At 36.9% G+C, this 27,993-nt stretch overlaps 2 protein-coding genes across 2 annotated transcripts in view; both read left to right on the top strand.

Annotated features, from left to right (window-relative positions):
* LOC140138696 (43 kDa receptor-associated protein of the synapse-like) overlaps window positions 1-24,113 on the top strand; it is a 94,751-nt gene extending 70,638 nt beyond the window's left edge. Inside the window, exons 3-6 of the mRNA XM_072160446.1 lie at window positions 3,011-3,133; window positions 17,895-17,948; window positions 20,358-20,557; window positions 21,275-24,113. Coding sequence (XP_072016547.1) covers window positions 3,011-3,133; window positions 17,895-17,948; window positions 20,358-20,557; window positions 21,275-21,359 — 462 coding nt within the window. The 3' untranslated portion in view covers window positions 21,360-24,113. The remainder of the gene's footprint in view (window positions 1-3,010; window positions 3,134-17,894; window positions 17,949-20,357; window positions 20,558-21,274) is intronic.
* LOC140138697 (uncharacterized) lies at window positions 8,741-12,669 on the top strand. Its single transcript, XM_072160447.1, has one exon. The coding sequence runs from the start codon at window positions 8,879-8,881 to the stop codon at window positions 9,749-9,751; it is 873 nt and encodes a 290-aa protein (XP_072016548.1). The 5' UTR covers window positions 8,741-8,878; the 3' UTR covers window positions 9,752-12,669.
* Window positions 24,114-27,993: the final 3,880 nt, after the last annotated feature.

Genomic DNA, 27,993 nt, shown 5'->3' with positions numbered 1-27,993 from the left:
CGTGATATTTTGAACCAGGGGTGCTCCGATCTGCCCCTGGTCTGTACGCCACTTCTGCGGAGTCTTTAACCCAGCAAACACAAAACGTTTGCGACATCATTCGCAAAAGGTTATAAAAGGTTGTCAGAAAACGTTTAAATGTCGGGTTATATAAAGGGTATAATTATAAAACGTTTTCCTAACGTCATTAAAACACATTTTTGCTAACCTACTGCAAACATTTTAACATAATATTATTTTAGTGTTGACAAAATATTTGGCAAAAAAATGTTTGCAAAAAATAGTTTACAATAACATTTATTGTGAAAATATTTTGAAAATATTGTTGTAGTGTATTTTCATACAAAACGTTTTAAAACATTTTCATGACCTTTATATAACCCGACATTTAATGTTATTAAAACGTTTTTACCTAAACCAAAACCCAAAATATAACTTGTTTAAACGTTTTTAAAACATTTTTTGTTTGCTGGGAAGATTAGTATTGCCATTTGGTTGCCCTTCTGCTTAAAAACAAAAATCTCAACAATATGTTGTTTCACGATGAAATATATAGCTTGAACAAGAGCTCGGAACTCGCTATTTTGTTTCTCATCATTCTATCCCCATCAGCTAATTTAGCAAATGCTTGGAATTTAGCTGCTTGGTGAAACCAATCACACCACTGTTGTCTATTTTGATCCGTCCTTGATGGCATCGCTAATCAACGAAGATTTAACTTTCAAACGAAGAGGCATCACAAAAATAAATATTTTGTAAGAATACTTACTTTTACCAAACCCATATTAGATCAACACTTATACAAATTTATAAATTTCATCTGACAAGTATACTTCCAAAGAAAAAGGGGAGAAAAGAAGAAGAAGAAAAAAGAGTGCAGGCTCATACGTTGCTAAAAACTTCAAAATTGAAACAAAAAGATAATATTTGGCAAAAAGCTTTCAGGTTTGCAACAATTTTGCTTCGGGAATCGGTTTGAACCTTCTTCACAAACGTCGGGTGCACTGCAGACAGCAATTACCACTTTAAAAATTCAAATATTTTAAAATTGTACATTGTCACGAGCATATTATTTTCATTATTTTGATTCAGCATGAAAAATGTATTAGAGTGAGTACAAACAAGCCCAGTATTGGTTCAGAGGTTCTTGAGATAGCTCTTGATATTTGAAAAAAATATTTCAAAACTTTATGTTGACGCCTACATGACCAATAAATTTCACCTAAAAACATATATTTGGCAATATCATAATTCTCTCCTAAAAACAATAAAATACAATATACTAGTAACCAAAGTTCGTATAGTATCTGATCCAAATAAATGCATGTACTGTGTACGTTTCAGCAACCACTGCAGCCTTTGTCAACACTTTTGTCAACAACCACTCTTGCCTTTGTCAACACTTGATGAGACTCCTCATGTGTTGTCAAAGGCAATAGTGGTTGCTGAAACGTACACATAAAGTGCATTTATTTGGATCAGATACTACGAACTTTGGTTATTACTAGTTTACTCTACCGATCCTGATGAATTTGTTCAATCATAAATTATTATATACAATATAGTTTACAACACGTTTCTAAAAATGTTACAAAAATATTGTCCAACGTCACGGTTACAGCAGATGTGTTTTGAAATCATAAATTATATTTATCTCGAAACGAAAAATCTATTATGACAGTTGGTATAGTAATAGCATTATGATTTATAGTATTTAAGATATAAATAATTATCTTCAATCAGTTTATTAATCATGTTAATTGAGATTTATGGTTCTACGGCTTGGGTGTCCTTAATCGCGATCCCAGCCGATTTGTGCTCCTTCATCACTAAAACGAAGGACGATGGAGCACAAGCCGGCTGGGACCGAGACTATTATGTGTCCCTTGGTGTCACGTGATCAGAAGGAATCCGTTCATTTCTGTGATACAAGCTGTGATACTTTAGGCCTATATATTAAAGTGTGTCACAAAAATATAATTCCACACAATGATAGACCCAGATAGGCGGAACCTTAACAACTTTTCACGTCCCTTAAGGTTTGACACTATTTTAAAGTGTTGCGATTTGGTAGTTCACAGCATCTTGCGAATGGTAGTCAGCTTTGGCAAAAATCGCATTGCTCATTTCATGCATAGCGAGTGTGTAGAAGAATTCAAATATCACAGATATACTTTTGTAGGTCCTGTGGTTCTTGAGGTATGCTGTATAGGAGGGCTGAAACACCTACAACACTTACATAAACGTACATAACTCATTAACAACGATAAATCAAGCAAGGTTTGAAAGTATATGGTTTGTAGAATGAACTTTTGCAAAACATGAAAGTGTTATTTTTCAATAATATATTGATTTACATAATGAAAATCGACATTTTTTGGCTGCTTCGAGCAACAGTACCTTGTCTACCCTTAAAATGTTCTTATAGAATGAGAGCAAAAGTGTTGCAAAATGTTATATACACGGCGCACCGGTAAATGGAAAGAGTACCTTGTTATCACAACTTTGACCACTGCTCCTTTGTGAAATGTGAAATAATGTATTCAAGAACAAACGCATGTGATTTAAACCCCTATTTGCACATGTCACATCCCCCTCCATACGCACATCCCGCCACATCCCTATTTTTCTCTCTCCTCCCTTTCCCTTTTCGTTTTCCCTCCACGTTCCCTTCTCTTTCTCCCTCTCCTCCCCCTTCTTTCTCATTTTTCCCCTTCTTCTTGTCCCCATTTTCCACTTCTCCGGCCCCATTTTAGGTGTTCCTGCTGGCTACGCTACTGGTCGTTGTTGCTATTGTTTGCCGCATGAGCGTCAATCCGGGAGGCTGGGGGTAAAATATCCCATTTTCAGCCACTTTTTGACAATCTTGGCCGATTGCCCCCCCCCACACACATTTCAATCCGGATTGGCGCTAATGGTGTGACGCTGATATTGTTATTATTCTTGCTTATGCTGATGTTTTTGTTTCAAGAAAAATAATAATTTTCTTTTTGATATTTTCTTCGAATAGAGAGCATATCCCCGTTATGAATCAGCACTCAATATAACCGTAGAACAAGGTGACAGATATGGACAATTACTGGTGCTATCAGGGATGACCAAAACACTCGTCATGATGAAACAACTACTCAAGGTAATATTGGGCTTATTGGTATATTCCATTTGAGATCCATACACCCCCTGTAGAAGACATGGATTTACTCTCCCACACAGGGACGTGAGAATTTTAAACGGGATTGTGTAACCGAATGGGTGACTTCGTGTGAAATTTATACCCCCTGTGCGGGAGATTAAGGTTATGTCTTCCACAGGGGGTGTATGGATTTCAACTGGAATAGCACATTGTTTTATCCTGTTATACCAGAAAATACAGAATTACTTGTTGGAATATAAACAAATTGTTATTCTGTTTTGTCAGATGTATTTTTTCTGTAAATCGGGAGTAATATTTTGTTTAGGCCTATGTGTTTATTGTATATTATTTTAGTTTGTTTGTATTTAGACTGTTTGTATGTTTCTTTCTTTCTTTCTTTCTTTCTTTCTTTCTTTCTTTCTTTCTTTCTTTCTTTCTTTCTTTCTTTCTTTCTTTCTTTCTTTCTTTCTTTCTTTCTTTCTTTCTTTCTTTCTTTCTTTCTTTCTTTCTTTCTTGCTTGCTTGCTTGCTTGCTTGCATGCTTGCTTGCTTGCTTGCTTGCTTGCTTGCTTGCTTGCTTGCTTTCTTTCTTTCTTTTGCTACACGATAATGTAATTCTCTGATATTTGTAGGAGAACACTGGGCTGTTCCCCGGGGCTGTTCCAGTTGAACTCCATACACCTCCTATGGAAGACATGCCTTGATCTGCTACACAGTGGGTGTAGATTTCAAATGGAGTCACCCAACTGGAAAAGGCCATTGTGTATTTTTACACGGAGATTCATTGCTAAAATCCTTAGTACAACTAATTATTTTCAGTCACCATGGACCAGTATCTCTTAGTTGTGTCAGCTTATTTTTAAATATACTTTGACTACCTTATTCCCATTGTTTGCCAAATTCATTAAAAAATCGCTTAAAATAATCCACTTTTATTTTATTATCGTTACATTGCCACCATCCATCACGCTGCGTCCCTGTATTGTTTTGTGTAACACCTCACGGCAGTCCCGGTACTGGTAAAACTACTTTAGAATTTATAGCAAAAATTATAAGTTTTATACAATACAATTGATCATTAACGTTTTAAATATCACTTAATTTATTATTAAGTCAAGCCCTATTGTTGGTCCTCAAGTTGGTACTCGAAACCGACTAAAATAAAAGACATTTTGTGTCTTTATTTGGTATGCGCTCCATCCATCAAAACTCTATATTTAGTAGTGCTGAATAATTCAGTTTCTGTTCAATTGCGTATATTGAAAGTGGCCACAGCACGTATTATGACACCCCGGTTCTCTTGTGAACTCCACCGACTAGTCATCTACGTGTGAAAATAAGCAATTATGAGTTAAATTAACTTTGTATCTTTGTGAATGGGCTTTAAAATCTGAATACTAACATATTATGTGACCGTCCACCACAAACCAGCCGTATAGGTGGCAAGTTGTATTCTAGGTTACAGTGTAAAAATGTGCATGAAGGTCGTATTCATAGGTACCTCAAGTTGGTGATACATGTATCTCATTTGCTATAGTGACAGTCAAACACCTTTTAAACCAATCAATAATCCTATTGTTGAAGAAGATAATAAGCTTTTACCTATGTCTATATTCTTAAATAGCTCTAGTCTTTGGTTGCTTTGGCTAAATCCTGTTCAAGTGGTGGGTTATAAGCATTGTGTTTTGTCTTTGTATAACAAACAATTAGAGAATAAATGATAGGATTTTGTCTTTTGCCTATCAATATCGTGTCATAATGGATGGGCTGGCCAATATTTTGAGTAGTGGATGCCGGCGCAGTCGGTATCTACTATACGATAAAATATTGGCCAGCCCATCCATTATGACACGATATTGATAGGCAAAAGACAAAATCCTATCTTTTATTCTCATTCTTATTCAGTTTTTAATGTAATTTTTGCGAGAAAAACTGTACTTTTTCAGAAAAAAATAAAGTTACTTTTGTGAGGACATCCCCAGAGTGGGACATCCCCGCTGTTTTAAATGAACGAAACCATCACGAACATCTAAGCCGCCGAATCGCATTCTTAGTTCTCGCACGTGTATTACGCGAACGCATTATCGCGCGATCATTGAGGAGCAACAAGCATGCCGCCGTTGATCAATTTACGTGAATTCTTTACAAGACGCACCCATTGAATAAGAATTAACAATGAGAGGACATTCCTGAACCTCGTTGACTTGGATTTTGAATATATTTATTATTGTTATTGTTACTATTGGAAAATGAGGCACATGTATAGAACAGAAATAAGGTACCATTTTGTTGAAGGAGCAAAGTTCAACAAACCATAACCCCGCTTCTATATCGTTTGAAGTCAAATGATATACCATTTTAAAGCTTATGATATATATTTTCTAAACACGAAAAAACCAAAATTGACCTGGCCGACTTTACGGCTGGTTTGTGGTGGACGGTCACATATAGTAGTTCATAGAGACAAATTGGAAAGTTGCTGACAAAATGAATATCCGAATGCCCCTTTAAGGGATCTGGAATGAGCGTTTTGAGCGTTTCGACAGTATTTTTTGTGGGACATGAGAGCACATCAGACATATCGAATTGCATTCTGAATACGAAGAATGTCTTTCTAATATCAAATAATTTTCATTTTTTGAAATTCACGATATAATACAAATTTTATGACAAATTATTAAAATTTGATATTTTTTACATTTTGATATATAACAGTCCTCGAAGTAAATTTTATAAATCTAATGATATATTCTTAAAGTATATGTAGCTGGGAGGAAAAGCCGACGATCAATTGAAAATTTTGACCTTTCATATTGAAGATATGGATTTTTTTCCCAAAAAGACCCAATTTGTTTTTGTGTTTTGGGAAAAAAATCCATATAGGTCAAAATTTTCAATTGATCGTCGGCTTTTTATCCCACCTATACATATACCTATACATCCTACTATAATTCACCAGAATCTGTCTGTTTGTGTGTTTGTTTGTTTGTCTGTCCGCCTCTTTTCTCGGAGACTGGGGGTCGCGCGTTCCTCAAACTTGGTGGGTGGGTGTATCTTGACCCCAGGCAGAACGAGTTTATATTGGTTAGTGGGTCAAGGTCACCCAAGGTCATCCAGGGGTCAAATTAGTCAAAACTGTTTTTCTCGGAGACTGGGGGTCGCACGTTCCTCAAACTTGACGGGTGGGTGCGTCTTGACCCGGGACAGAACGAGTTTGTATTGGTTAGTGGGTCAAGGTCACCAGAGGTCATCTAGGGGTCAAATTAGTAAAACCTGTCGTATGGGCATGAAACTTGGTGGGTAGGTGCATCTTGACCTAGGACAGAACAAGTTTGTATTGATTAGTGGGTCAAGGTCACCCAGGGGTCATCTGAGGTCAAATTAGTAAAAACTGTTTTCCGCCTATTTTCTCGGAGACTAGGGGTCGCACGTTCCTCAAACTTGGTAGATGGGTGCATCTGGACCTCAGACAGAACAAGTTTGTTTCAGTTAGTGGGCCAAGATCACCCGAGGTCATCCAGGGGTTGGGTACTGTCAACTTTTAGAGTCAAATTTTTGGACGGTCATTTTGGTGTCATCCGGGGTCAACCAGGGGTCATCTGAGGTCAAATTAGTAAAAACTGTCCTATGGGCATAACACTTGGTGAGTACAGTCACCATCAGCCAGGTAATCGCGACAGCCGAGAACCGCCAAATACAGGTAACCGCCTAGTATACATAATACATATCTTACTATAATTCACCAGACTCTGTTTGTGTGTTTGTGTGTCTGTTTGTCTGTCCGCCTCTTTTCTCGGAGACTGGGGGTCGCACGTACCTCAAACTTGGTGGGTGGGTGCAGCTTGGTATGAGGAAGAACGAGTTTATATTGGTTAGTGGGTCAAGGTCACCCAAGGTCATCCAGGGGTCAAATAAGTCAAAACTGTTTTTCTTGGAGACTGGGGGTCGCACGTTCCTCAAACTTGACAGGTGGGTACGTCTTGACCCGGGACAGAACAAGTTTGTATTGGTTAGTGGGTCAAGGACACCAGAGGTCATCTAGGGGTCAAATTAGTAAAACTGTCATATGGGCATGAAACTTGGTGGGTAGGTGCATCTTGACCTAGGACAGAACAAGTTTGTATTGATTAGTGGGTCAAGGTCACCCAGGGCTCATCTGAGGTCAAATTAGTAAAAACTGTTTTCCGCCTATTTTCTCAGAGACTAGGGGTCGCACGTTCCTCAAACTTTGTGGATGGGTGCATCTGGACCTCAGACAGAACAAGTTTGTTTCAGTTAGTGGGCCAAGATCATGTGAGGTCATCCAGGGGTCATCTGAGGTCAAATTAGTAAAAACTATCGTATAGGCATGAAACTTGGTGGGTACAGTCAAATTTTTGGAAGGTCATTTTGGGGTCATCCAGGGTCACCCAGGGGTCATCTGAGGTCAAATTAGTAAAAAATGTTGTATGCGCATGAAACTTGGTGGGTACAGTAACCTTTTAGAGTCAAATTTTGGAAGGTCATTTTGGGGTCATCCAAGGTCAAATTACTAAAAACTGTCATATGGGCATGAAACGTGGTGGGTACAGTCAACATTTAGAGCCAAATGTTGGAAGGTCATTTCGAGGTCACATGGGGTCATCTGAGGTCAAATTAGTAAAAACTGTCCTATGGGCATAAAACTTGGTGAGTACAGTCACCATCAGCCAGGTAATCGCGACACCCGAGAACCGCCAAATACGGGTAACCGCCTAGTCTATATAATAATACTGGTAGTCTGTGACTCTGTGCCTCTGTCTGTCTGTCTGTCCGCCTATTTTATCGGAGACTAGGGGTCGCACGTTCCTCAAACTTGGTGGGTGGGTGCAGCTTGACCCCACACAGAACAAGTTTATATTGGTTAGTGGGTCAAGGTCACCCAAGGTCATCCAGGGGTCAAATTAGTAAAAACTGTTTTTTCAGGGACTGGGGGTCGCACGTTCCTCAAACTTGACGGGTGGGTGCGTCTTGACCTGGGACAGAACAAGTTTGTATTGGTTAGTGGGTCAAGGTCACCAGAGGTCATCTAAGGGTCAAATTAGTAAAAACTGTCATATGGGCATGCAACTTGGTGGGTAGGTGCATCTTGACCTAAGACGGAACAAGTTTGTATTGGTTAGTGGGTCAAGGTCACCCAGGTGTCATATGAGGTCAAATTAGTAAAAACTGTTTTCCACCTATTTTCTCGGAGACTAGGGGTCGCACGTTCCTCAAACTTGGTGGGTGGGTGCATCTGGACCTCAGACAGAACAAGTTTGTTTCGGTTAGTGGGCCAAGATCACCCAAGTTCATTTATGGGTCATCTGAGGTCAAATTAGTAAAAACTGTCGTATGGGCATGAAACTTGGTAGGTACAATCAACTTTTAGAGTCAAATTTTTGGACGACCATTTTGGGGTCATCCAGGGGTCATCTGAGGTCAAATTAGTAAAAACTGTCGTATGGGCATGAAACTTTATGGGTACAGTCAACTTTTACAGTCAAATTTTTGGACGGTCATTTTGGGATCATCCAAGGTCAAATTACTAAAAACTGTCGTATGGGCATGAAACGTGGTGGGTACAGTCAACATTTAGAGCCAGGAGGGCGCTGTTACCTTGCGCTGCGGACAGACATGTAACTCGTTTGCTCCGTTTTTGGGACTGGAATGCGGCGGAGGCAACGCTAATTTTACTTTTGTTTGGATTCGGCAGTTGAATATTGTGTTATAGAGCTGGAGGAGCACGATGAGTCCACCAAAAAATCAACGTACGCCGAATAATTCACCTTCAAAAGCTTCTAAAGCTAAGAAACTGAAAACAACAAGTGAGTCGCCATCTTCAGAGGTCAAAGGTCAATCTCGTGCAAATGTAAACATGGCTACAGGTGGAACGGCTGCTCGGAGATCGTTGTCGTCTACGATGGACACTTCTCAAGAAATTGATTCACCTCCACAATGGTTTACTATGTTCTTCGCAGATTTTGAACAAAGACTGGAAATGAGATTGGAAGGTGCAGTTACTAAGCGATTGGATGAGTTGACCGTAGAATTGAAAGCCCAGTTTGACAAGATAAACACTCTGGAATTTGAGCAAGCCAACTTAAAATCAGAGTTGAAAACGGTAAGAGAGGAGAATAAAAGTCTGGCTCAGAAGATTGATGATCTCGAGAATAGAAGCAGACGCAACAACCTGGTATTCTACGGAATCCCTGAAAAAGTAGGTCTTGGCCAAGAAAACTGTATTGATACTCTGTCGAGTATCTTGCGGGATTTTGTGGGACTAAATGAAGATGATATGAAAACCATAGACCGCTGTCACCGTACACCAAGCCACAAGACTGTTGGTGATAATACAAAGCCACGAATTATTCATGTGGCCTTCTCTTCTTTTATGGCTAAACAGAAGGTGAGGAAAGAGTGTATTGACAAGTTCAAAACCAATGATTACAATGGAAGAAAGATCTACGTCTCCGATGATTTTTCTAGAAGGATTCTTCAGCTACGTAAGAGCAAAATGGAGACTTTCAAGAGGCTACAGAGGGAAAACAAGAAACCATTCTTTGTCTACCCGGATGTTATTAAATACAGACTTGATGGTAAAGTGGTCAATGCTGAATAAACGGCCAGTTTTTTCCCTGAACTTTTCGGTTTCGGACTTACGGTATTTCACTGAAGTGTTAACCTAATTTTTGACAGGTTGACTGTTAATGCTTGATCTTGTCATGTTTTTTCATGGCAGATGTTGACTAGCTGAATAAATCAGTTTTTTCTGAACATTTTGGTTTCGGACCAACGGTATTTCACTGTTAAATTTAACAATTACAGGTTTTGACTATTAAAGCTTGATTATTTCATATTTTTTGGTGGCAGATGTGGACTTCTGCGGTGGATTGAACTTGTTATTTTGATACTCCGGGTGTACATCTTGCAGTACACCTCATTAATGACTGTCACACAATGCTTGCAGGTTTTGAACTTTTCATTTTGCCTACCTGCTTTCACTTTGATCTGTTGAATATATTATTGTCAGTAAATATTGTGAAACTTTGTATGTACATGGCTTGAATCTTGTTGAGCAGGATATTTTTTATGTATGTTTTTTCACTTAAAATGTGGTTCCGTTTTGGATTGCCCTGTTGTCGCACCGCCCAGTGCTGAAGTTGTTTCTTTAGTACTGGGCGGTGTGACGGTTGGGTTTTTACCCTTTGATGGGCTGTCCAGGACGGATCCATTTTGATCTGAACTGATCTATTTTTTGATGGTGATGATTGGTTGCATCCCTGCCGCTGCCGCATTCTGGTTGCTTGCGCTGCGTTTCGTTTTTGCTCCTGTCCAGGGCTGGTGCTTGATTTGAGGCCCTGTTCTTCCATCCGGTGCAAATTTGCGCGCTTCGGTCCATTTGCATTCCAATTTTTCAATGTTTTTTGTTTTTTGGATTTTCCAATTCATTCTACTCAATTGTTTTTCTGATTCATGCAAAAAAGCAGCCATTTTTGTTATTACTCAACTGTATGCTGGTACATGTTATTGTAAAATCATTGTTAAATATGAGATCTTGAGAGAGAATATTTTGTTAAGATTTGATATTAATGTGGTGAGAAATATGGGTTTTTATTGTTTTAATGCCTTAGGATTTATTCATGTGTGTAGTCTAAATATTATGTAATGCCGTTAAAATTGACTACTTTTAATTGTCGAGGAATTCAGGATCATGTTAAACGAAGAAAGGTTTTTCATTATCTTAGATCATTGAATAGTGATATCATCTTTCTTCAGGAAACACATTCTTCTAATATTGATGAAAAATTTTGGAAATCTCAGTGGGGCGAACATGCATGGTTTGCGAGCCATACTTCCAGCAGTAGAGGGGTTGCAATTTTAATTCGCAATTCAGTTTCTGTGGTTTTTAACTCTGATTATAATGATCCAAATGGTCGGTTTTTGATCATTTCTGTTACAATTAATGGTTTACCTATTCTTCTTGTGAATTTGTATGGTCCTAACTCGGACGACCCTGATTTTTTTTCTTAATGTTTTCGCTAAGGTTGATAATTTTACTTACACTTCTTTGATCGTGGGTGGGGATTTTAATGCTGTCCTTGGCCCTTTGGATTATCAAGGTAGCAGGCATCATCATTCAAATTCCAAAGCTAGTGACATGATCAATATTTTGATGGATGAGTTTAATTTATTTGATATTTGGAGGAATTTGCATCCAAACTTAAAACAATATACTCGCCATCAACATAATCCTCACAAAGTTTTATCCAGGCTTGATTTTATTCTAGTTTCTGGCAATTTTATTGATAACTGTGTTCAATCTAAAATATTGCCTGGTATTCAATCTGATCACTCTGTGGTTACTCTTGATTTTAATGATGGTCAACCTAGCAAGGGTCGTGGATTTTGGAAATTAAATTGTCATTTTTTACATAATGATGCTGACTTTATCACATACATTAAAGGGAAAATTGAAGATTTTAAGGTAATTCATCAGAATTCTACTTGCAACCCTAATGTCATTTGGAATTCTTTTAAGTGTAATATTGCTGGGTTTTGTATGGAATATTGTGCCAGAAAGAAGAAAGAGAGAAGTGTTGAAAAATCCAATATTATGGATGATATCAAGAAAGAACAAGCCCTTATTTCTGATGGCTCAACAGATGAGTCCTGTGTCCAAAGACTGACTCTTTTAGAAGCTCAGTTAAATAAAATTTTGGATTATGAAACCAGGGGTCTTATCATTCGCTCTAGGGTTCGTTGGATGGAGGAAGGAAAAAAAGTACAAAATACTTCTGTAATTTAGAAAAACGTTCCTGTGATAAGAAAAATATTCAAAGAGTGAAAAACAATGATGGCCATATTATTACTGATCAAAAAGGTATTATGGATAATATCAAAAGTTTCTATCAGAGTTTGTATTCTGAGAATAACAACAATGATCAAAATGGGTCTCCCAATTTTGATGAATTTTTAAATGGTATTAATATCCCCAGATTGCCAGAGGACAGTAAAGATCTTCTTGATCAACCTATTTGTAAGAATGAGCTTCGTACTACTCTTGGTTCTATGAAACAAAATAAAACTCCTGGGTATGATGGTTTACCTTTAGAATTTTATGTAGTATTTTGGCCAGATATTTGTGACATGCTTATCAACTCGTACAATTTTTCCATGGAAAATGGTATCTTGTCTCCTTCCCAAAGAAATGGTATCATCACTTTAATTCCAAAAAAAGATAAAGATCCTCTTGAGATTAAAAATTACAGGCCTATTTCTCTTTTGACTGTTGATTACAAGCTATTTGCTAAAACTTTAGCTAATAGGTTAAAATTGTGTATGGGTAATCTTATTAATGATGATCAATCTGGTTTTCTTAAAGGTAGAAACATTGACAATAATATTCGTCTTATTTTAGATATCATTGATCACACTGATGCCAATAACATTCCAGGTGTTATTCTTTTGCTGGACATAGAAAAAGCGTTTGACAGTGTAAGTCATGATTTTCTTTTTGAAGTTTTGAAACGCTTTAATTTTGGGGATAAATTTATTAGCTGGATTCAAACAATTTACTCTTGTAGGAAGAGTTATGTAATGAATAATGGATTCCTCACTACAGGTATTGATATGAATAGAGGAATTTTTCAAGGTTGTCCTATTTCTCCATATTTGTTCCTTTTTATTATGGAAACAGCAGCTTTGGCAATAAGGCAAAATGACAATATTGAGGGTATTCCAATTGCTGATAAAGAATTAAAATTTCTATGTTGGCAGATGATATGACATGTTTTCTAAATGGCTCAGCGGATTCTTTTCACAATCTTTTTTCTACTTTGGACACATTTGGAACTTGTTCTGGTTGCAAACTTAATTTTTCTAAATCAGAAGCCATTTGGATTGGTAGAAAAAAGGGAAATCAAGATTTTCCTTTGAGGAATCAAGGTCTCATCTGGAAAGATATGAAATTCAAAACATTGGGCGTTCACATTTCTCTTAATTTAAATGCTATTTTTGATCTTAACTTTAAGCCTAAGCTGAAACAAATTGAGCAGATTTTAAATTGTTGGAGGGCTAGGAATCTTACATTGCTTGGTAAAATTTGTGTTGTCAAGTCACTTTTGTTGCCTCAGCTGTTGTACCTCTTCTCGCTATTATGTATTAAAATTCCTAAATCCTTTTTAAAGATTTAGAAAAGTTATTTTTTAAATTTATTTGGAGTGGTGGTAACGATAGGGTTAAAAGAAAATATATGTGTTCTGATTATTCAGTTGCTGGCTTACGAATGATTAATCCATACATTTTTGCCATTGCTCAGAAGATTTCATGGGTTAAACGTTTATTAGATAATAATTATGAAAGTACATGGAAAACCATTGAGCTTTTGGCTTTGGAATCTTTTCATCCAGATACAGATATTTTATGGAAATCTTTTGCCCCTGAGAGTATTCTTCGTAAGCTGGGCAATACTCAACTGGCTGATGCCATTAGAACATGGTACATTTACAGAGATAAAGCAGTGTTTAATACCTGGGATATTAAATTTTCTGATTTGGGTGCTTTGCAGTACTTATGGTTTAATTCTAGACTCCGATCCAAATCGAAACAGTATTTTTACTCAGATGAATGGTTTGACAAAGGCATTTGCAATATCATTGACCTTTTAAATATTGATGGGCCTCAACCTATTGTTCTTACATTTGATCAGTTGATTGAGAAATTTGGTATATCTCATAAAGATAAGAGATTTTATAATTTTCTTATTAAGAATATCCCATGTGAGTGGTTGGAGTATCCTAATATTCAAAATGATGATGTTTTTGAATTATTTGTGAAGAAGTTAATCGATGCTCCAAAAGTTCCTAAATATGCTTATTCGTTGATGTTGGACAAGTGCCTTCCAGATAAACAAATTTCCTCCTGGGAAACTTTTGCGGGCTTCACTGTGGATTCTGAGGATTGGGAAGAAATTCATCTTAGGAATTTCAAATGTTCCATTAGTTCCAAATTACGTTCATTTTATTTCAAATTTTTTCATGATGCCATTGCTTTTAATGATTTTTTATTTAAAATCAAAAGAAAAGATTCTCCCAACTGTGCTTTTTGTGATAAAGCTCCAGAAACTTCCTCCCACATTTTTTGCAATTGTGATATTGTTAAACCTATTTGGGAGGCGCTTGTTCAAGTTATCAAAGTTAAACATGACATTGATTTTGATTTGTCAACATTTGATAAATTATTTGGAGTGCCCTTAGATAAATATATCACTTACATTTGCTTATGTTTGAAATATCATATCTATCTGTGTAAATAAAAAAAAAAAAAACCTACTTTCGTATCATTTAAAACTTTTCTGAATGTTCTTAAAGATACTGAATATTATATTGCTAAGAGGAAAGGTAAATTATCTGTGCATTTTAAAAAATGGAGATTTGAATTGTAACTTTTCACTTGTACACTGTATAATGTTTTAGTTGTACCACTGTAATCTATTTTTGTATGCTGCTTTTTTTTTTTGCTTTTTCCATGTGATTTCTTGTGATTTCTATGTGATTTCTTTGTTTTGTTAATAAAAATACATGAAGATAAAAAAAAACATTTAGAGCCAAATTTTGGAAGGTCATTTCAAGGTCACAAGGGGTCATCTGAGGTCAAATTAGTAAAAACTGTCCTATGGGCATCAGTCACCATCAGCCAGGTAACCGCGAGAGCCGAGAATCGCCAAATACGGGTAACCGCCTAGTACTTATAAATCATCAGATTTATAAAGTTTACTTCGAGTACTGTTAAATATCAAAAATATCAATTTTTAATGATTTGCCATAAAATGTGTATTACATTGCGAATTTCAAAAATTAAAATTATTTGATATCAGAAGGACATTCTTCGTATTCAGAATGCAATTCGATATGTCTGATGTGCTCTAATGTCCCACAATAAATACTGTCCAAACGTTCATACCCCAGCCCTTAATGCATCAACACTGATTGAATTAATTTAATAGTCTGTAGATAAAAAAAAATATGTTCTTGGTGAAAGATAACAATGTCGTATCATTAGCCGAGAGACCACCCACCCGTGCGTCTTACGATGTACAGGGTGCATGGGTATTAAATGGATAATGCTGAAAGGTGATAAAGAATAATAAAGATATGTTGCAGAAAAATATAATATTTACCGGATAAATTCACCTCTGATATGGTGACGGGGATGTGTGGCCATACGATTATTCAAAGAGAGATTTGAGACCAAAATAGCACGAGATTTATTTGTTGAGAAACTTATATCATATCTGTTTATATTGTGAAAGGGTCCGTTTACAGATTCAGAAAGAAAGAAAGAAAGAAAGAAAGAAAGAAAGAAAGAAAGAAGAAAAAAAAGAAGAAAAAAAAGAAAATGAAGTAAGAAGAAGGGGGAGGGAGGAATGAAGGACGGAAGGGAAAAGAAAAGAAACAATAATTATACTTTTAAAAACATCAAAACATGAATGTAAAGCTAGAAAAATATAAAAATAAAACTGTTCACTCGTAATTCCCCCATTTGTATATAGAAGTTAACCTAATCCAGAAATGTCAGGCAGATTGTGCACGAGCTATATTTACATTATTTCAATTTTTCTGGCAATATTTTTAATTAACCGATTTACAAAATGAGTCAGGAAGTGAAAACCCTAAATATCTACTGAACCATGCATCGCAAGATATATCGGTATAATGTCCATGTATAACATATTCAAGATGTTGTAGCCTATCAGCATGTTGTGAGTCACCTGCCCAAGGTAATTAGCGTTCTTTGGTTGATTTCATTTGGCCATATCCCAGGGGAAACAGAACGAATACTACGGAGATGTATATTATTTTCTATATACCAAGAAGTCCTAAATAAATCAGAAGCAACGATAGTCATTTACGAGAGAGGGAGGGTGAGGGCAGGGGCGTAGCCAGCTTTCTTGGTCAGGGGGGGGGGGAAATAAAATTTTGGGGCACAGACGAAAAAAATTGCAGTTGCATCATACAATACATAAAGACTATATATGTCTTCGAGCTTCCCGAAAAGGGCCTTATTGGGATGATGTGCGCGCGTAGCGCGAAAAAAAAATGGTATTTTACACTATTTTCGCCCATTATCCGGCTAAAAAGGGCTTTATTTTTACAATGTGCGCGGACAAATTTTGTATTTTACACTATTTTGGCCCTGAATTTTGCTAGAAAAGGGGCTCCTTGCCCTTTTTCTTTTCCTTTGCCCTCCTGATTTTCTCTTTCATTTTTTTGTCAGGGGGGGCACTCTGCCCCTCCCCCCCCCCCCGCTGGCTACGCTACTGGATGAGGGAGAGGGGGTGATATTGACAGAGAGATAGAGAGGATTTTTTTTGTCTTATTTTTTTTTGTCTTTCCTTCACCTCCTTTCCTTCACCTTCGTTTCTCCGTCCCCTGTATTGTTAAAACCCATTTCTTAAAATTGAGAATCCATTTCCCATTCTTCTATTTTTATTTCTTTCACCTTTTTACTCCATCTCATGTTTGGTTAAAATGATTCTCTCAAAATTGAAACTCGATTCACTGCAAAAACAGTGTTTAGAAATCGAGGACAGATTGTTGCTTAGAAAGTTAAATGCCTGGTATTTAAACACTTTAATGTTTATATTCTAAACACATTTCATATGATAATGTGTTTCGGCGTATAAGATTTAAACATTAAAGTGTTTAAATGCTAAACATTTAACGTTTCAAGTACCAGTATGTCCTCAATTACTGAACAATGTTTTGCAGCGTATTATTCTTCGTGAAGATCCGGGAACTGGAAAATCAACCCTGCTGTCATTCTTGCTATATGTCTATGAAAAATAGGCATACCGCATAAAAAAATATAAACAATTTCTCTCATTGTGCATATTTGTTTTTTCTTTCTCTCACTATCTGTCTGTCTGTGTCACAAGAATTCAAGCATATATATAGTCAAGTTAAGGGGTGGGGTATGAACGTTTGGAAAGTATTTATTGTGGGACATGAGAGCACATCAGACATATCGAATTGCATTCTGAATACGAAGAATGTCCTTCTGATATATCAAATAATTTTGATTTTTTGAAATTCTCAATGTAATACACATTTTGTGGCAAATGATTAAAAATTGATATTTTTGATATGTAACAGTACTTGAAGTAAACTTTAAATCTGATGATTTATACTTAAAAAGTGTATGTAGGTGGGATGAAAAGCCGACGATCAATTGAAAAATTTGACCTCGTATTGAAGATATGATTTTTTCCCAAAATTAGGTCTTTTGGGAAAAAATCCATATCTTCAATATGAAAGGTCAAAATTTTCAATTGATCGTCGGCTTTTTCCTCCCAGCTACATACACTTTAAGAATATATCATTAGATTTACAAAATTTACTTCGAGGACTGTTACGGTATATATCAAAAATGTGAAAATATCAAATTTTAATAATTTGTCATAAAATTTGTATTATATCGTGAATTTCAAAAATGAAAATTATTTGATATCAGAAAGACATTCGTCGTATTCAGAATGCAATTCGATATGTCTGATGTGCTCTCATGTCCCACAAAAAATACTGTCCAAACGCTCAAAACGCTCATTCCAGATCCCTTAAGAAATCCTTCTGTCGTCAGGTTATGATAAGTGTACTTCAGTTCTTCTGAATCTGAAACTGCATGTCGCTTTGCATGCATGTTTGTAACAAAATAGTATAATTACAACCTATAATTTATGTTTGTTATTTTCTCTTTTCTTGTAGGCCATAAATCTCAATCTGAAGACGCTGGAAATGGCTACTGCCATTGGAAACAAGGTAAATGCACTATTGGCAGTGGCGTACCGTGGCCGCCCCAACCCCGGGGGCTGAAGAAGAAACAATTTTGCCGCCCCTTCCTTAACAAGCCCGAAAAGGTTGACCCAATTTTTTTCACGGTCGTTTGAAAAAGTGAAGAGCAAAAAAAAAAAAGGATTTTAGGCGCTAGCGTCCCAAAAGCAACCTTTTTTCACAATTTTTTATGCTTTTTCAATTTTTGGCGCCCTTTTTTCTTTGCTAATTCGTTTTGCCGCCCCTTCGTTTTTGCCGCCCCTGTTTTTTGCCGCCCTTCTTCTTCCGCCGCCCCTTTGTTTTGCCGCCCCCTACTTTGACCCCGGGGGGCTGGCGCCCCCAAAGCCCCCCTCCCCAAAAAAAATACGCGCATGATTGGGTTATTTCATTTAAAATCCATATCCCCTATGGAAGTCATGACTTAAAATCACCAACACAGGGAGTGTAGATTACAAATAGAGTAACCTATTCAGGTAATTACATTTGACATTCACACTCCCTATGTGGAATATATTAAAGTCATGTCTTCCATAGGAGGTGTATCGATTTCAACTGAAATAGCTCATTATATTATACACTTTCAAGTTGAGATTGATAAACATTTCTAGATGTAGAAAGAGACTCCGAGAGACGGAAAAGATAGGAAGGTGCAATGTATAGTCGTATGCGTGATACTTTAAAATGGAATAATTAAGATAAGAGACTTCATGTCACCCAGTCACATCTCGGTGAACATACCAGCATGTGTATGATACTAATATCATCATCAGCCTATAGAGTAATTATTTTTTAGGGTTTACTGTACTTTAAATCACACATTAAGCGTGTTGATTTGAGGACATAACACAACATTCAGTTTAACTTTTTTTCGTTTATTGTTTACAATAATAATTATAGTTTTTCGAGGGTATTATGTAAAACAGGGTTTATTGTACTTTTAAGTCGCATTAAGCGTATTGTGTAGTATGGTTTGAGGACATAATAGACACAGCATTCAGTTCACTTTTGTCGTTTATTGTTTACAATAATTATAGTTTTTCGAGGGATATAATATGCAACAAAACCAAAAACAGTCGGGTGTATTCGAGCTTCCTCAAATAACTTCACATCCTATTCCATTACAATGTAGCCTATATAATGACATTATCGGTCCTTCTGAAGTGATTGACAATTTAACTCGTCCAACAAATTTTTCTTTAGACCACACTGACACTTTCAATCGCCTCTAATAATAGAAAATGAGGATTTGCACGCAGCTGACTAAAATTGCTTGCGGGAAATTCCCGGAACCATGTAACCCCAGAGTAACCCTTACATGTAGGCCTATATATAGCAGTTGCCCAGTAAAGATGAGGTCGCTTTGGGTTGTGAATTGTGTGGTGTAAAAAAATTAAAAAGGGAAAAAACATCACGAGTACAAACATGCCTATTTGGGTAGGTGAACATCATTTTTTGTAAAAGAAAGACAGAATTTAATTTTAATTAATGACCCGGGGGTAAAAAGCACTAAAAACCCAATGACTGCACGTGCCATTATGATGGATTTAGATGATGAATCGTACTAATTTGGCGTACCTAATTGTTTTTGCCTCTGGAGTAAATTCATTGAATAAAAATGGAAGTAATAAATAATGAATACTTAGTGTGAAAGTGCAATATGTCACAATAACCTTTGTCCCGCTTTGCACTATTATGATGAATTCTAGCCATGGCGACCCCGGGTATATTGGTATGGTACGCGTCATGTGCCTGTCAATAGACCCCCCTTTTTGAGGCAAATCTGCCACCCAATGACCCCCTTTTTTCATCAGCTTACATCCAATGACCGCTTTTTTTTTTCTCTTTCAAATCTGCCACCCAATGACCCCCATTTTTCATCAGCTTTACACCAAATCTGCGCATTTTTGCGCACTTCGCGTGCATTTTTAACAAATTTTAGCTGCAAAATTTGGCTGCAAAATTGCTAATTGTTTGCACATTTTTGCCCAGTAAGTTACTTTGGAAATCCTACTGAATGACCGCCCTTTTTTCGACAAATATCGCCACCGATAGACCCCTAGTTTTGTACTCCGGTATAGACACAGGTACAAGTCGCACCTACCCAACAAGTTTAAGGGTCCTGCGACCTGTCAGTTCCGAGTAAATAGGCGGACAGACAGACTCACAGACAAGAGTCACAGACCAACTACTATAGTATTATTATATAGATGAGGTCATTGGAGATGAAAAGGGGGATGGGAGAGCTCCTCTACCTTTTTTTCATCTCATATGACATATTATTATGTCATTTCATGTTTCATTTGCGAATAGGTAGTTTTGAGATAGAATGTTGAGAAGAAATATAGATAAAATGTTGGCCCATCGTGTATACACTTATAAATTGCCTTTTCTTTACAGCTTTTCATGTTAAGATGCCACTGGCTGGGACACCAACTTCACAAAGTTCTTGGTGACATCAAAACGGCTCAGGAACATGCAACACGATTCGACCAATACTTACAAGACTTGTCGCTGTACTGCGGTGTGTGTCACGAAGTTATTGGAGATAGAGCTAATGAGATACAGGCGCTTGGATGTCACCATATCTACCATGCAAAGTAAGTGAAAAAGTCAAGTTATTTGACAAAATATTACAATTTGGCTTTTCGAGATATGGCGGACACAATAGGATGGCGCTGCACGAAATGGGTAAAGTCTTTTGAATTTGCCGGGTTTTATCTATATTGAAGACAGCCCTCCTTTCGTGTACGCCATATCTCGAAAAGGCTAATAATTATCATATCACACGATTCGACCAAACGAGTCTTGTCTCTGTACTGCGGTGTGTGTCACAAAGTTATAGAAGATAAGCCCGATGAGATATACAGTCGCTTTGATGTTACCATATATGCGTCCTATCATGCAAAGTAAGGGAATTGTATTATCGGCCTATTGGATGGGACACTGACCCAGCAAGATATGACTAATATCATTGGACAAGATTTGACCAATACTTACTGCATATAATCATGATAGATATAGTATCAGGCAAGATTAGACTAATTTCATTTGACAATATAAATTAAGCAATTTTGAACAATGTCGTGCTACAATTTTGAAAGAAGTTGCAATTCTATTATAAGTTTTAAAGATAGCTTTTGATACAGTTTGACCTATATATTAGACGTGACAGGATTTGACCTATTATTTTTACCAAATGTGACAATGCATAAAAATTTGCCTCTGAGATACTAATATTTTACTGAAGCTAAAAAAGAGCAATAATTGGGAAATAATTAATTTTATTTTGTATTTCTCTGATATTTTACTTTCAGGTGTGTTGAAACAGGTACATTCAAAGCTCGTGGATGTCCCGACTGTCGTGATGCTATTCCTATGTCACCACCCACACCAGTGTAGTCACGTGCTTCATTTTAACCAATCCGCAGACAATAACATTCATGAATATGAATTGCCTAATTTATGGACCAATCAGCATTATCATCACTGCACAGTCTGCACTGATCATGTTTCTGTATTATATAGGGATATATAATTGCAACATGTTTTTAAACTTTTTGAAGATAAATGTCTGGCCATCGTGAAAGGAAACCTGGTAATTTATTCGCTGGCGTAGTGCACGTTAGAATATGACCGCTGCTATAACTGGCTCACAATTTCTTTGTTATTAACCACTGATCGAAATGATCACAACACAAAGCCTATGACATATCATAATTCGGAACTGTGAGCCCAGGCTTGAACCAGTAATCAATGGTTACTAACGTACACTACGGCAGCGAATATCGACTGGTCAGTGCCATAAGTGGGTAAGTGCAATAGCTGCCATGTGAACATTAGGCAATTTACACACAGTATATTGTACTCAACTACACATAGCAGCTCAGATGGCAGCTATTTTACTTACCCACTTCTGGCACTGAGCAGTCGACATGCACCCGGGGACATGTATACTTGAGTAAAAATTAAAGTTGGATAAAAGTGCTGCTGGGTACCATGATAACCCTCATAGGTTGGGTAATGATTTTTACCCAATGTTTGGTACAGGTTTACCCAACATTGTTACTGAAAATAACCCGATGTTGGGTAAAATTAACCCAATTTTTGTGTATAATGTACCCAATGTTGGGTAACATTTACCCAATGTTCAATCAAATTTACCCAATGTTGGGTGAAATGTACCCAATGTTGGGTAAATTTTACCCAACATTGGGTAAATTTTACCCAATTTTGGGTTAAATGTACCCAATGTTGGGTAACATTTACCCAATGTTGGGTAAAATATATCCAATGTTGGGTAAAATTTACCCAATGTTGGGTAAATTTTCCCAATGTTGGGTAAAATTTACCCAATGTTGGGTAAAACATTTTATCCAACTTTTTTTACCCAGTGTTCTAACAATGTAATGATCACTTCTAAATCATCTTATCGAGAACTTGGTGTACACTGCAAAACCAGTGTGTAGAAAGTGAAGGCAAGAATGTGTTTAGAAACGTTATGTTTAGAATATGGATGTCAGATGTTTAGATATTGAACACCATCACTGACCAATGTTCAGAAATTTGACACATGGTGTTAAGCTTCTAAACGTGAAGGCAAAATTGTGTTTAGAAAAGTGTTTAAGCAACGTTTTTTGCTGTGTAACACCACAGCCTCGTCTCCATTTTGGGGGGAAATACCCAATTTTTTAGAAGTTCAAGTGACAGCAAAGAAATGTCCAAATCCAATAAGCCACCAGACCATATAGCCTTCAATGAGGGTGGAATTTGTTGAATTAAACGCAAAATCCAGACCCTGGAAAAATGGCGGGAAGGCATGCAGTGAGTGTTGCATTCGAGCCATCGACATGATCGACATGTAATATTTCAACTTATTATTTTGGTATGATATATACCTAGCAAACGCCAAATTTTTTTTAAACGTTATCTAAACGTGTTAAAAACACGTTTTGGGTTAAGTCTAAACGGTTTTAATAACATTTAAATGTCGGGTTATGTATAGGTCATGAAAACGTTTTTAAAACGTTTTATTTGAATAAATACTACACCAACATTTTAAAAATGTTATCAACATTTTATTGTAAAATTTTTTTTGGTAAACACTTTTTTATATTTTATCAACTCTTAAATAACATAACGGTATACCGCGATATTGCCATCCGAAGCATTATGGTCCAGCTATGATACCAGAACCGCCCTAGTTTGTAGAGAATGTAGGCCTGTTGTATGATTCATGATGATTTGCATCCGTGATTTCTAATATTTGGGATTTTAATATTGTTATAAGTTCTTTTGAGACATATTTTTTTTTAATCGGACTGTATCATGTGTATTCTTCTTATTATTATCTCGATGTACATAGGAAAGTTTTTACGAACGAGCTATGTCAATCACGTGCAGTTTATAAGTTTTTAAATTACGGTATATAACATGAATATAGTTACTGTTTTATTTAAGAACAAAAGCATTTTAACTTTTTATCTTTATTGCGTTGAATTTCAACACTGATTCATATTTGAGCATATGCATAGTAAAACAAAAACATTTTAGTTGTTATTTTGTATAGTTGTATATAGAAAAAAGTTATATTTAAATACATTATTATTGTGCTACTTGTGTTTGTAACAAATCTGTTAAAGAATATTTATAATGCAATAGTATGTGCTCGCAGCTGTGAATTTAGTTGACGCATGCGTAAAATGCTTTAAAAGGCTATGTCTCAAAGCCCTTGGTAGTTTCAAAAACGATTGCGTAATGCATTTTTTTTTTAACTTTTAAGTTTAAAAATTAATTCAAAATTTAAAAATTTAAAAATTAGGATGACATTTGCGAGCGTTAAAAAGTATACACAGCATAACATTGTGGTTCATTTACAGAAATTGGAAGTACAATTATCAATTGCTTTATAGCTATAATCGAATCAAGTAAATTTTCTTCAAAATATTTATCAGAATTTCACGATTTTATAGCAAATTTTTTTTACAAAAAGGAGGAAATAACAACATAATGAAACGGACGCGCAAAGAAACACGAACTCGCGCGGGCGCTTTGAGACATTGATATGGGGTCATAACAATTTTCTTCCTGACCCGGGGGTGGGGGTCGAAATTTTATTGACGCCGACTTTTTGTAAATTTGGGACCCCCCCCCCCCTCCCCCGAAGAAAATGATAGCCCTTAATGCTTCCGCCGCCACAGTACAAATATAGGGCCTATCAACAAATCATATTAAATTCATATTAATTTGAAGATCGCACACCGACATCGCCCGGTTGATAATTACATTATACAACCAGAGACACTGAAATGAATACACGGGATCGATACACGTAAATGTGCTATGCACGATTGATATTCAGACGATAAATATTTGGATACCGGGGTGGAAAATGATGAATATGTCCCGTAAATGATTTCGTTTAAAGAAACCAGATGTGGTTCCTTGCACTTGAATATATATTTTGAACAGATATGATAGTCGTTAGTTTGCGTCTTGAGAGAGTAGCTTGCGTCTTGAGCTGAAAAAGTGACCAAAATTCAAGATTTTAAATAGCGCAGCGTAGACCCTCGTGGAGGTAGTCTCGGGACAGACTGTATGTGGCTATCACGAACATACAGGATCGACGAGTGTCAGACCGACTGACACAAACTGGCTGTGTAGGAGATTATCGTAGAGGCAGTCTATAAGCAGATGACAATGGCGAATGTATGCTCGCTGACCGTACAGAGGTCAGTCACAGGCTAATGTCATTAGCCTTAGTCGGATGTCCTTCAGCCCACTATGCATTTAAAAACTATTAAACAGGTGGGAACACAATGGCCATGCGTGGCTGTGGATTGAACCTACCATGGCATTTTCTGCCATGAAGCTATCGGGGCGATGACACTGTGGATCGTACATTACGGCTTTAATACTAAATAGTAGGCATAACCACAAAAGGCAAGTGGGGGGGATATTAATAATATCGTTTTGTATATTTACGGACCTCTGAATAGCTCTTTACGTTATACTTTTAAGTATTGACTTTAAGATTAGATTGATATCCTATAGGCCTACCGGCCTGTCTGTTCCGTTCAATTAATTACAACTCATAAAAAGTTATTTTGTGTTATTTTATTGTTCATGTTACGAGTCATTGAATGATAATCGGGGTCATACCCCGGGTCATACGTGAGAGATAATAATATTCGAGAGTCTGTGGTTCAATGTTCGTATGAAAAGAACTTTAACCTCTAGTGATAAAAGCGAAATTTTGCCATTTATATTCTGTTCTTGCATAATTTGGAAACATTCTAGCTATATCATACGGATTGGGCTATTTCAGAACAAATTTACACCTCCCGTATAGAGGGCACTGAAAATCCAGTTGAGGTGTAGAGCCTGGATTTCCAGCCTATTCTGTCTTGCTCTTTCAGAGTTCAAAAATCGATGAATTATTTTCGTCCATTGGAGAACAAACTTTACTCGTGCTTTTACTCCATGATATCCGAAAGTGTGTATCGAATCGATTGATGGAAACTTGCACTATTTTATGTGTCTGATTTTACTGCATCTGACAATAATCATAATTGATATTTTGTTTGTTTGTTTAAATTTCTTGTAGGCCTACTGTTCGTTTTTGACGATGGAAATCTGATCTGATAAAGTATATAAACAGCACGCTTTTGTCTTATATGTTTGTAAAGAGATAGTTGTTCTGCGTAATTATTTCGTATTAAATTATATAAGTTATATCCAAATATTAAACAGCAGCAGTATGTGTGTGTTTTATTTTGTGTCCAGGAAAATTAAGACAAAATAATTTAATAACAAAACAAATCATTGAAAACCAACAAACATCCTGGAAAAGAATGACCCCACCCCGATTGAAAAATGTTCAACGACGTCCTATCAATTAAGTGCTTTTGTTAGAAGCTGACCTCACCCTCGACCCTCCTCCCTCCCTCCGTCCTTGAAACGTAAGTGTGAAATTGTCACAATTCCAACCCGAAAGATCAACTTTTACCGTCATTTTAACTAGTTTTTGACAAACGTAATCGAAGTTTTTTTAGAAGTTTTGGACTCCTCCACCCTACAGGACTTCCTTCGTTTAGGAGTGGTGCAATAATTATGTGTGGAGGGGGGAGGGCAAAGTTTTTTTGGCAAGCCAAAAGGGGGGAAGCATTTTTTGGCAGGTTGGTCAAGCGATTTTTGCAGATCAAGGGGGGTAAAGCGATTTTTGGCACTAATGTTTTGGGCACCGTTTCTATACGCCCTAAAAAGTGTAAGATAACATTAGGAACACGTTCAAATATGCAAAATTTCCTGCTTGCTGCGCTCGCATTATATTATAAGACAATTTAAGGTTTTAAATTGGGTTCTCCAAAATCTTGCATGTATGTGTAAGAGGAGGGGGCAAAGATTTTGGCACGTCATAAAAAAAGGGGGTTTGGCACATCAAAGAGGGGGGGGGCAAAAATTTGTTGGCACGGCCGGGGGAATTTTGCTTTGAAAATTCACCATGCACCACGGGGTAGGGCCTACAAATAATTATTGCACAGTCCCTTATAGCACGATATCAGTCGAACTTTTAAGTTTCCTCCTCACGGTAAGAATTCAGATGATTGATCAGCCCCTAATAGGCGGGAAGTGTTAGGCTTATTACCACTACGCCAAAAAGTATAGACCCACGTTAAGAGTGTTATTAGTTGACCTGCCTGGTCTTTATTTTGTGTGTATATGAGTACATGTTATAGACAAAGTATTAGGACTTGAATTAGGCTAATAATAGGCCTATTCGTGATGCTTCTGGCAAGATGTCACAAGACAATTCTCAAATCAAAATATTTTGATATTAATCCGCGATGTTATAAGGCCCGCCGATCACGAGCTGATCAAAGTTTGGTAAAGTGGACATACATTTTTAAAACCCCTAGTGAAACATGCCAAGCATTTTAAAGGGAATTCTTCACGATCGCATCAAAGAAACCAAATCGAAACGATGCGACGTATAACTTGACGTACAAATTTGAAGTTTAGTACACAAAACCCGGAAGGTCCAGAAAAGTGGACTATTTGTGAAGATTTTGTCATTTTTTCCATTGACCTCGGTTCGCCGATGAGGGGGAAAGACTACTCGTAGGCCTATCTTATTCCAGGCGCGCATAGGACACGCAACACGTGACGTTCGACGCTGGCGAAAATACAAGGCCGACAGCCCATTCAAAATACACGGTTAGCAGTTACAAATTTAAAAACAACATACTTACAGTGGGGTACTTTGTCGAACCCCAACGGTTTTAGAGTAAAATAATTTTGCTTTGACACCACATAACAGATTTAGATTTGTTTGTGAAGATTTCATGATTATGTGTCCAATGGCGACGTCAAAAATAGCGATATCGCATCCACCATCATCTGTCTTACTCATTTCAGCAGGGCAATCTGAGTCTTGGTTATATAATCACACCTTCATGCCTCAATTAATTGTAGTCAAGTATTAATGCCAGGCTGGCAGCCCCTGCAAGTTTGATCAATTTGCAATAGCGCCACCTTTATTGGATCCGAATGTATTTAAAAATATATTTAAAACAATGAGTGCCTCGATGCAATGGTGGCGCTGTGTTGACCTGATTTGTGTTTACAGGCCTGTGTATTTATTTCACCGCGATGACTTTAATGGGGATTCCCCAAAGACATTTCCCGTGCTGAAAATAGGCCTACTACGTTGCGCGTTATTCTAGCATGTTTAAGTACCGTAACGCATGTCACGCAAATAATAATTATTGTTTCAATCAAGTTTCAGTGCTGCTTTCTCTCTTTTAATTTCAGCAATCAACATCTTTATTTCATTAAAATGATTTTTTTTAGTGTTTTTTTTTATGCCACGCTCGGCAGCGAAAAAAAATGAGACAGTTTCACACATCCGTAGCTATCCGTTGACGGCCTGCATCTTTGTCACTAACATGACTAATTGGCTGTACGGCCTAATTGCATTTGGAGGGTACAAATATCACAGTAGGGTGTCATATTTTTGATATACTAAATGGAGGGG

This window comes from Amphiura filiformis, chromosome 18 (genome assembly GCF_039555335.1).
Source record: "Amphiura filiformis chromosome 18, Afil_fr2py, whole genome shotgun sequence".
Classification (NCBI taxonomy): Eukaryota; Metazoa; Echinodermata; class Ophiuroidea; order Amphilepidida; family Amphiuridae; genus Amphiura; species Amphiura filiformis.
Note: the sequence above shows the minus strand (reverse complement) of the source record. Positions and strands in the feature narration are given on the sequence as shown.

Excerpts from the sequence above, each read along its gene's own strand:
- LOC140138697 (XM_072160447.1), top strand. The coding sequence starts at position 8,879 with ATGAGTCCACCAAAAAATCAACGTACGCCGAATAATTCACCTTCAAAA.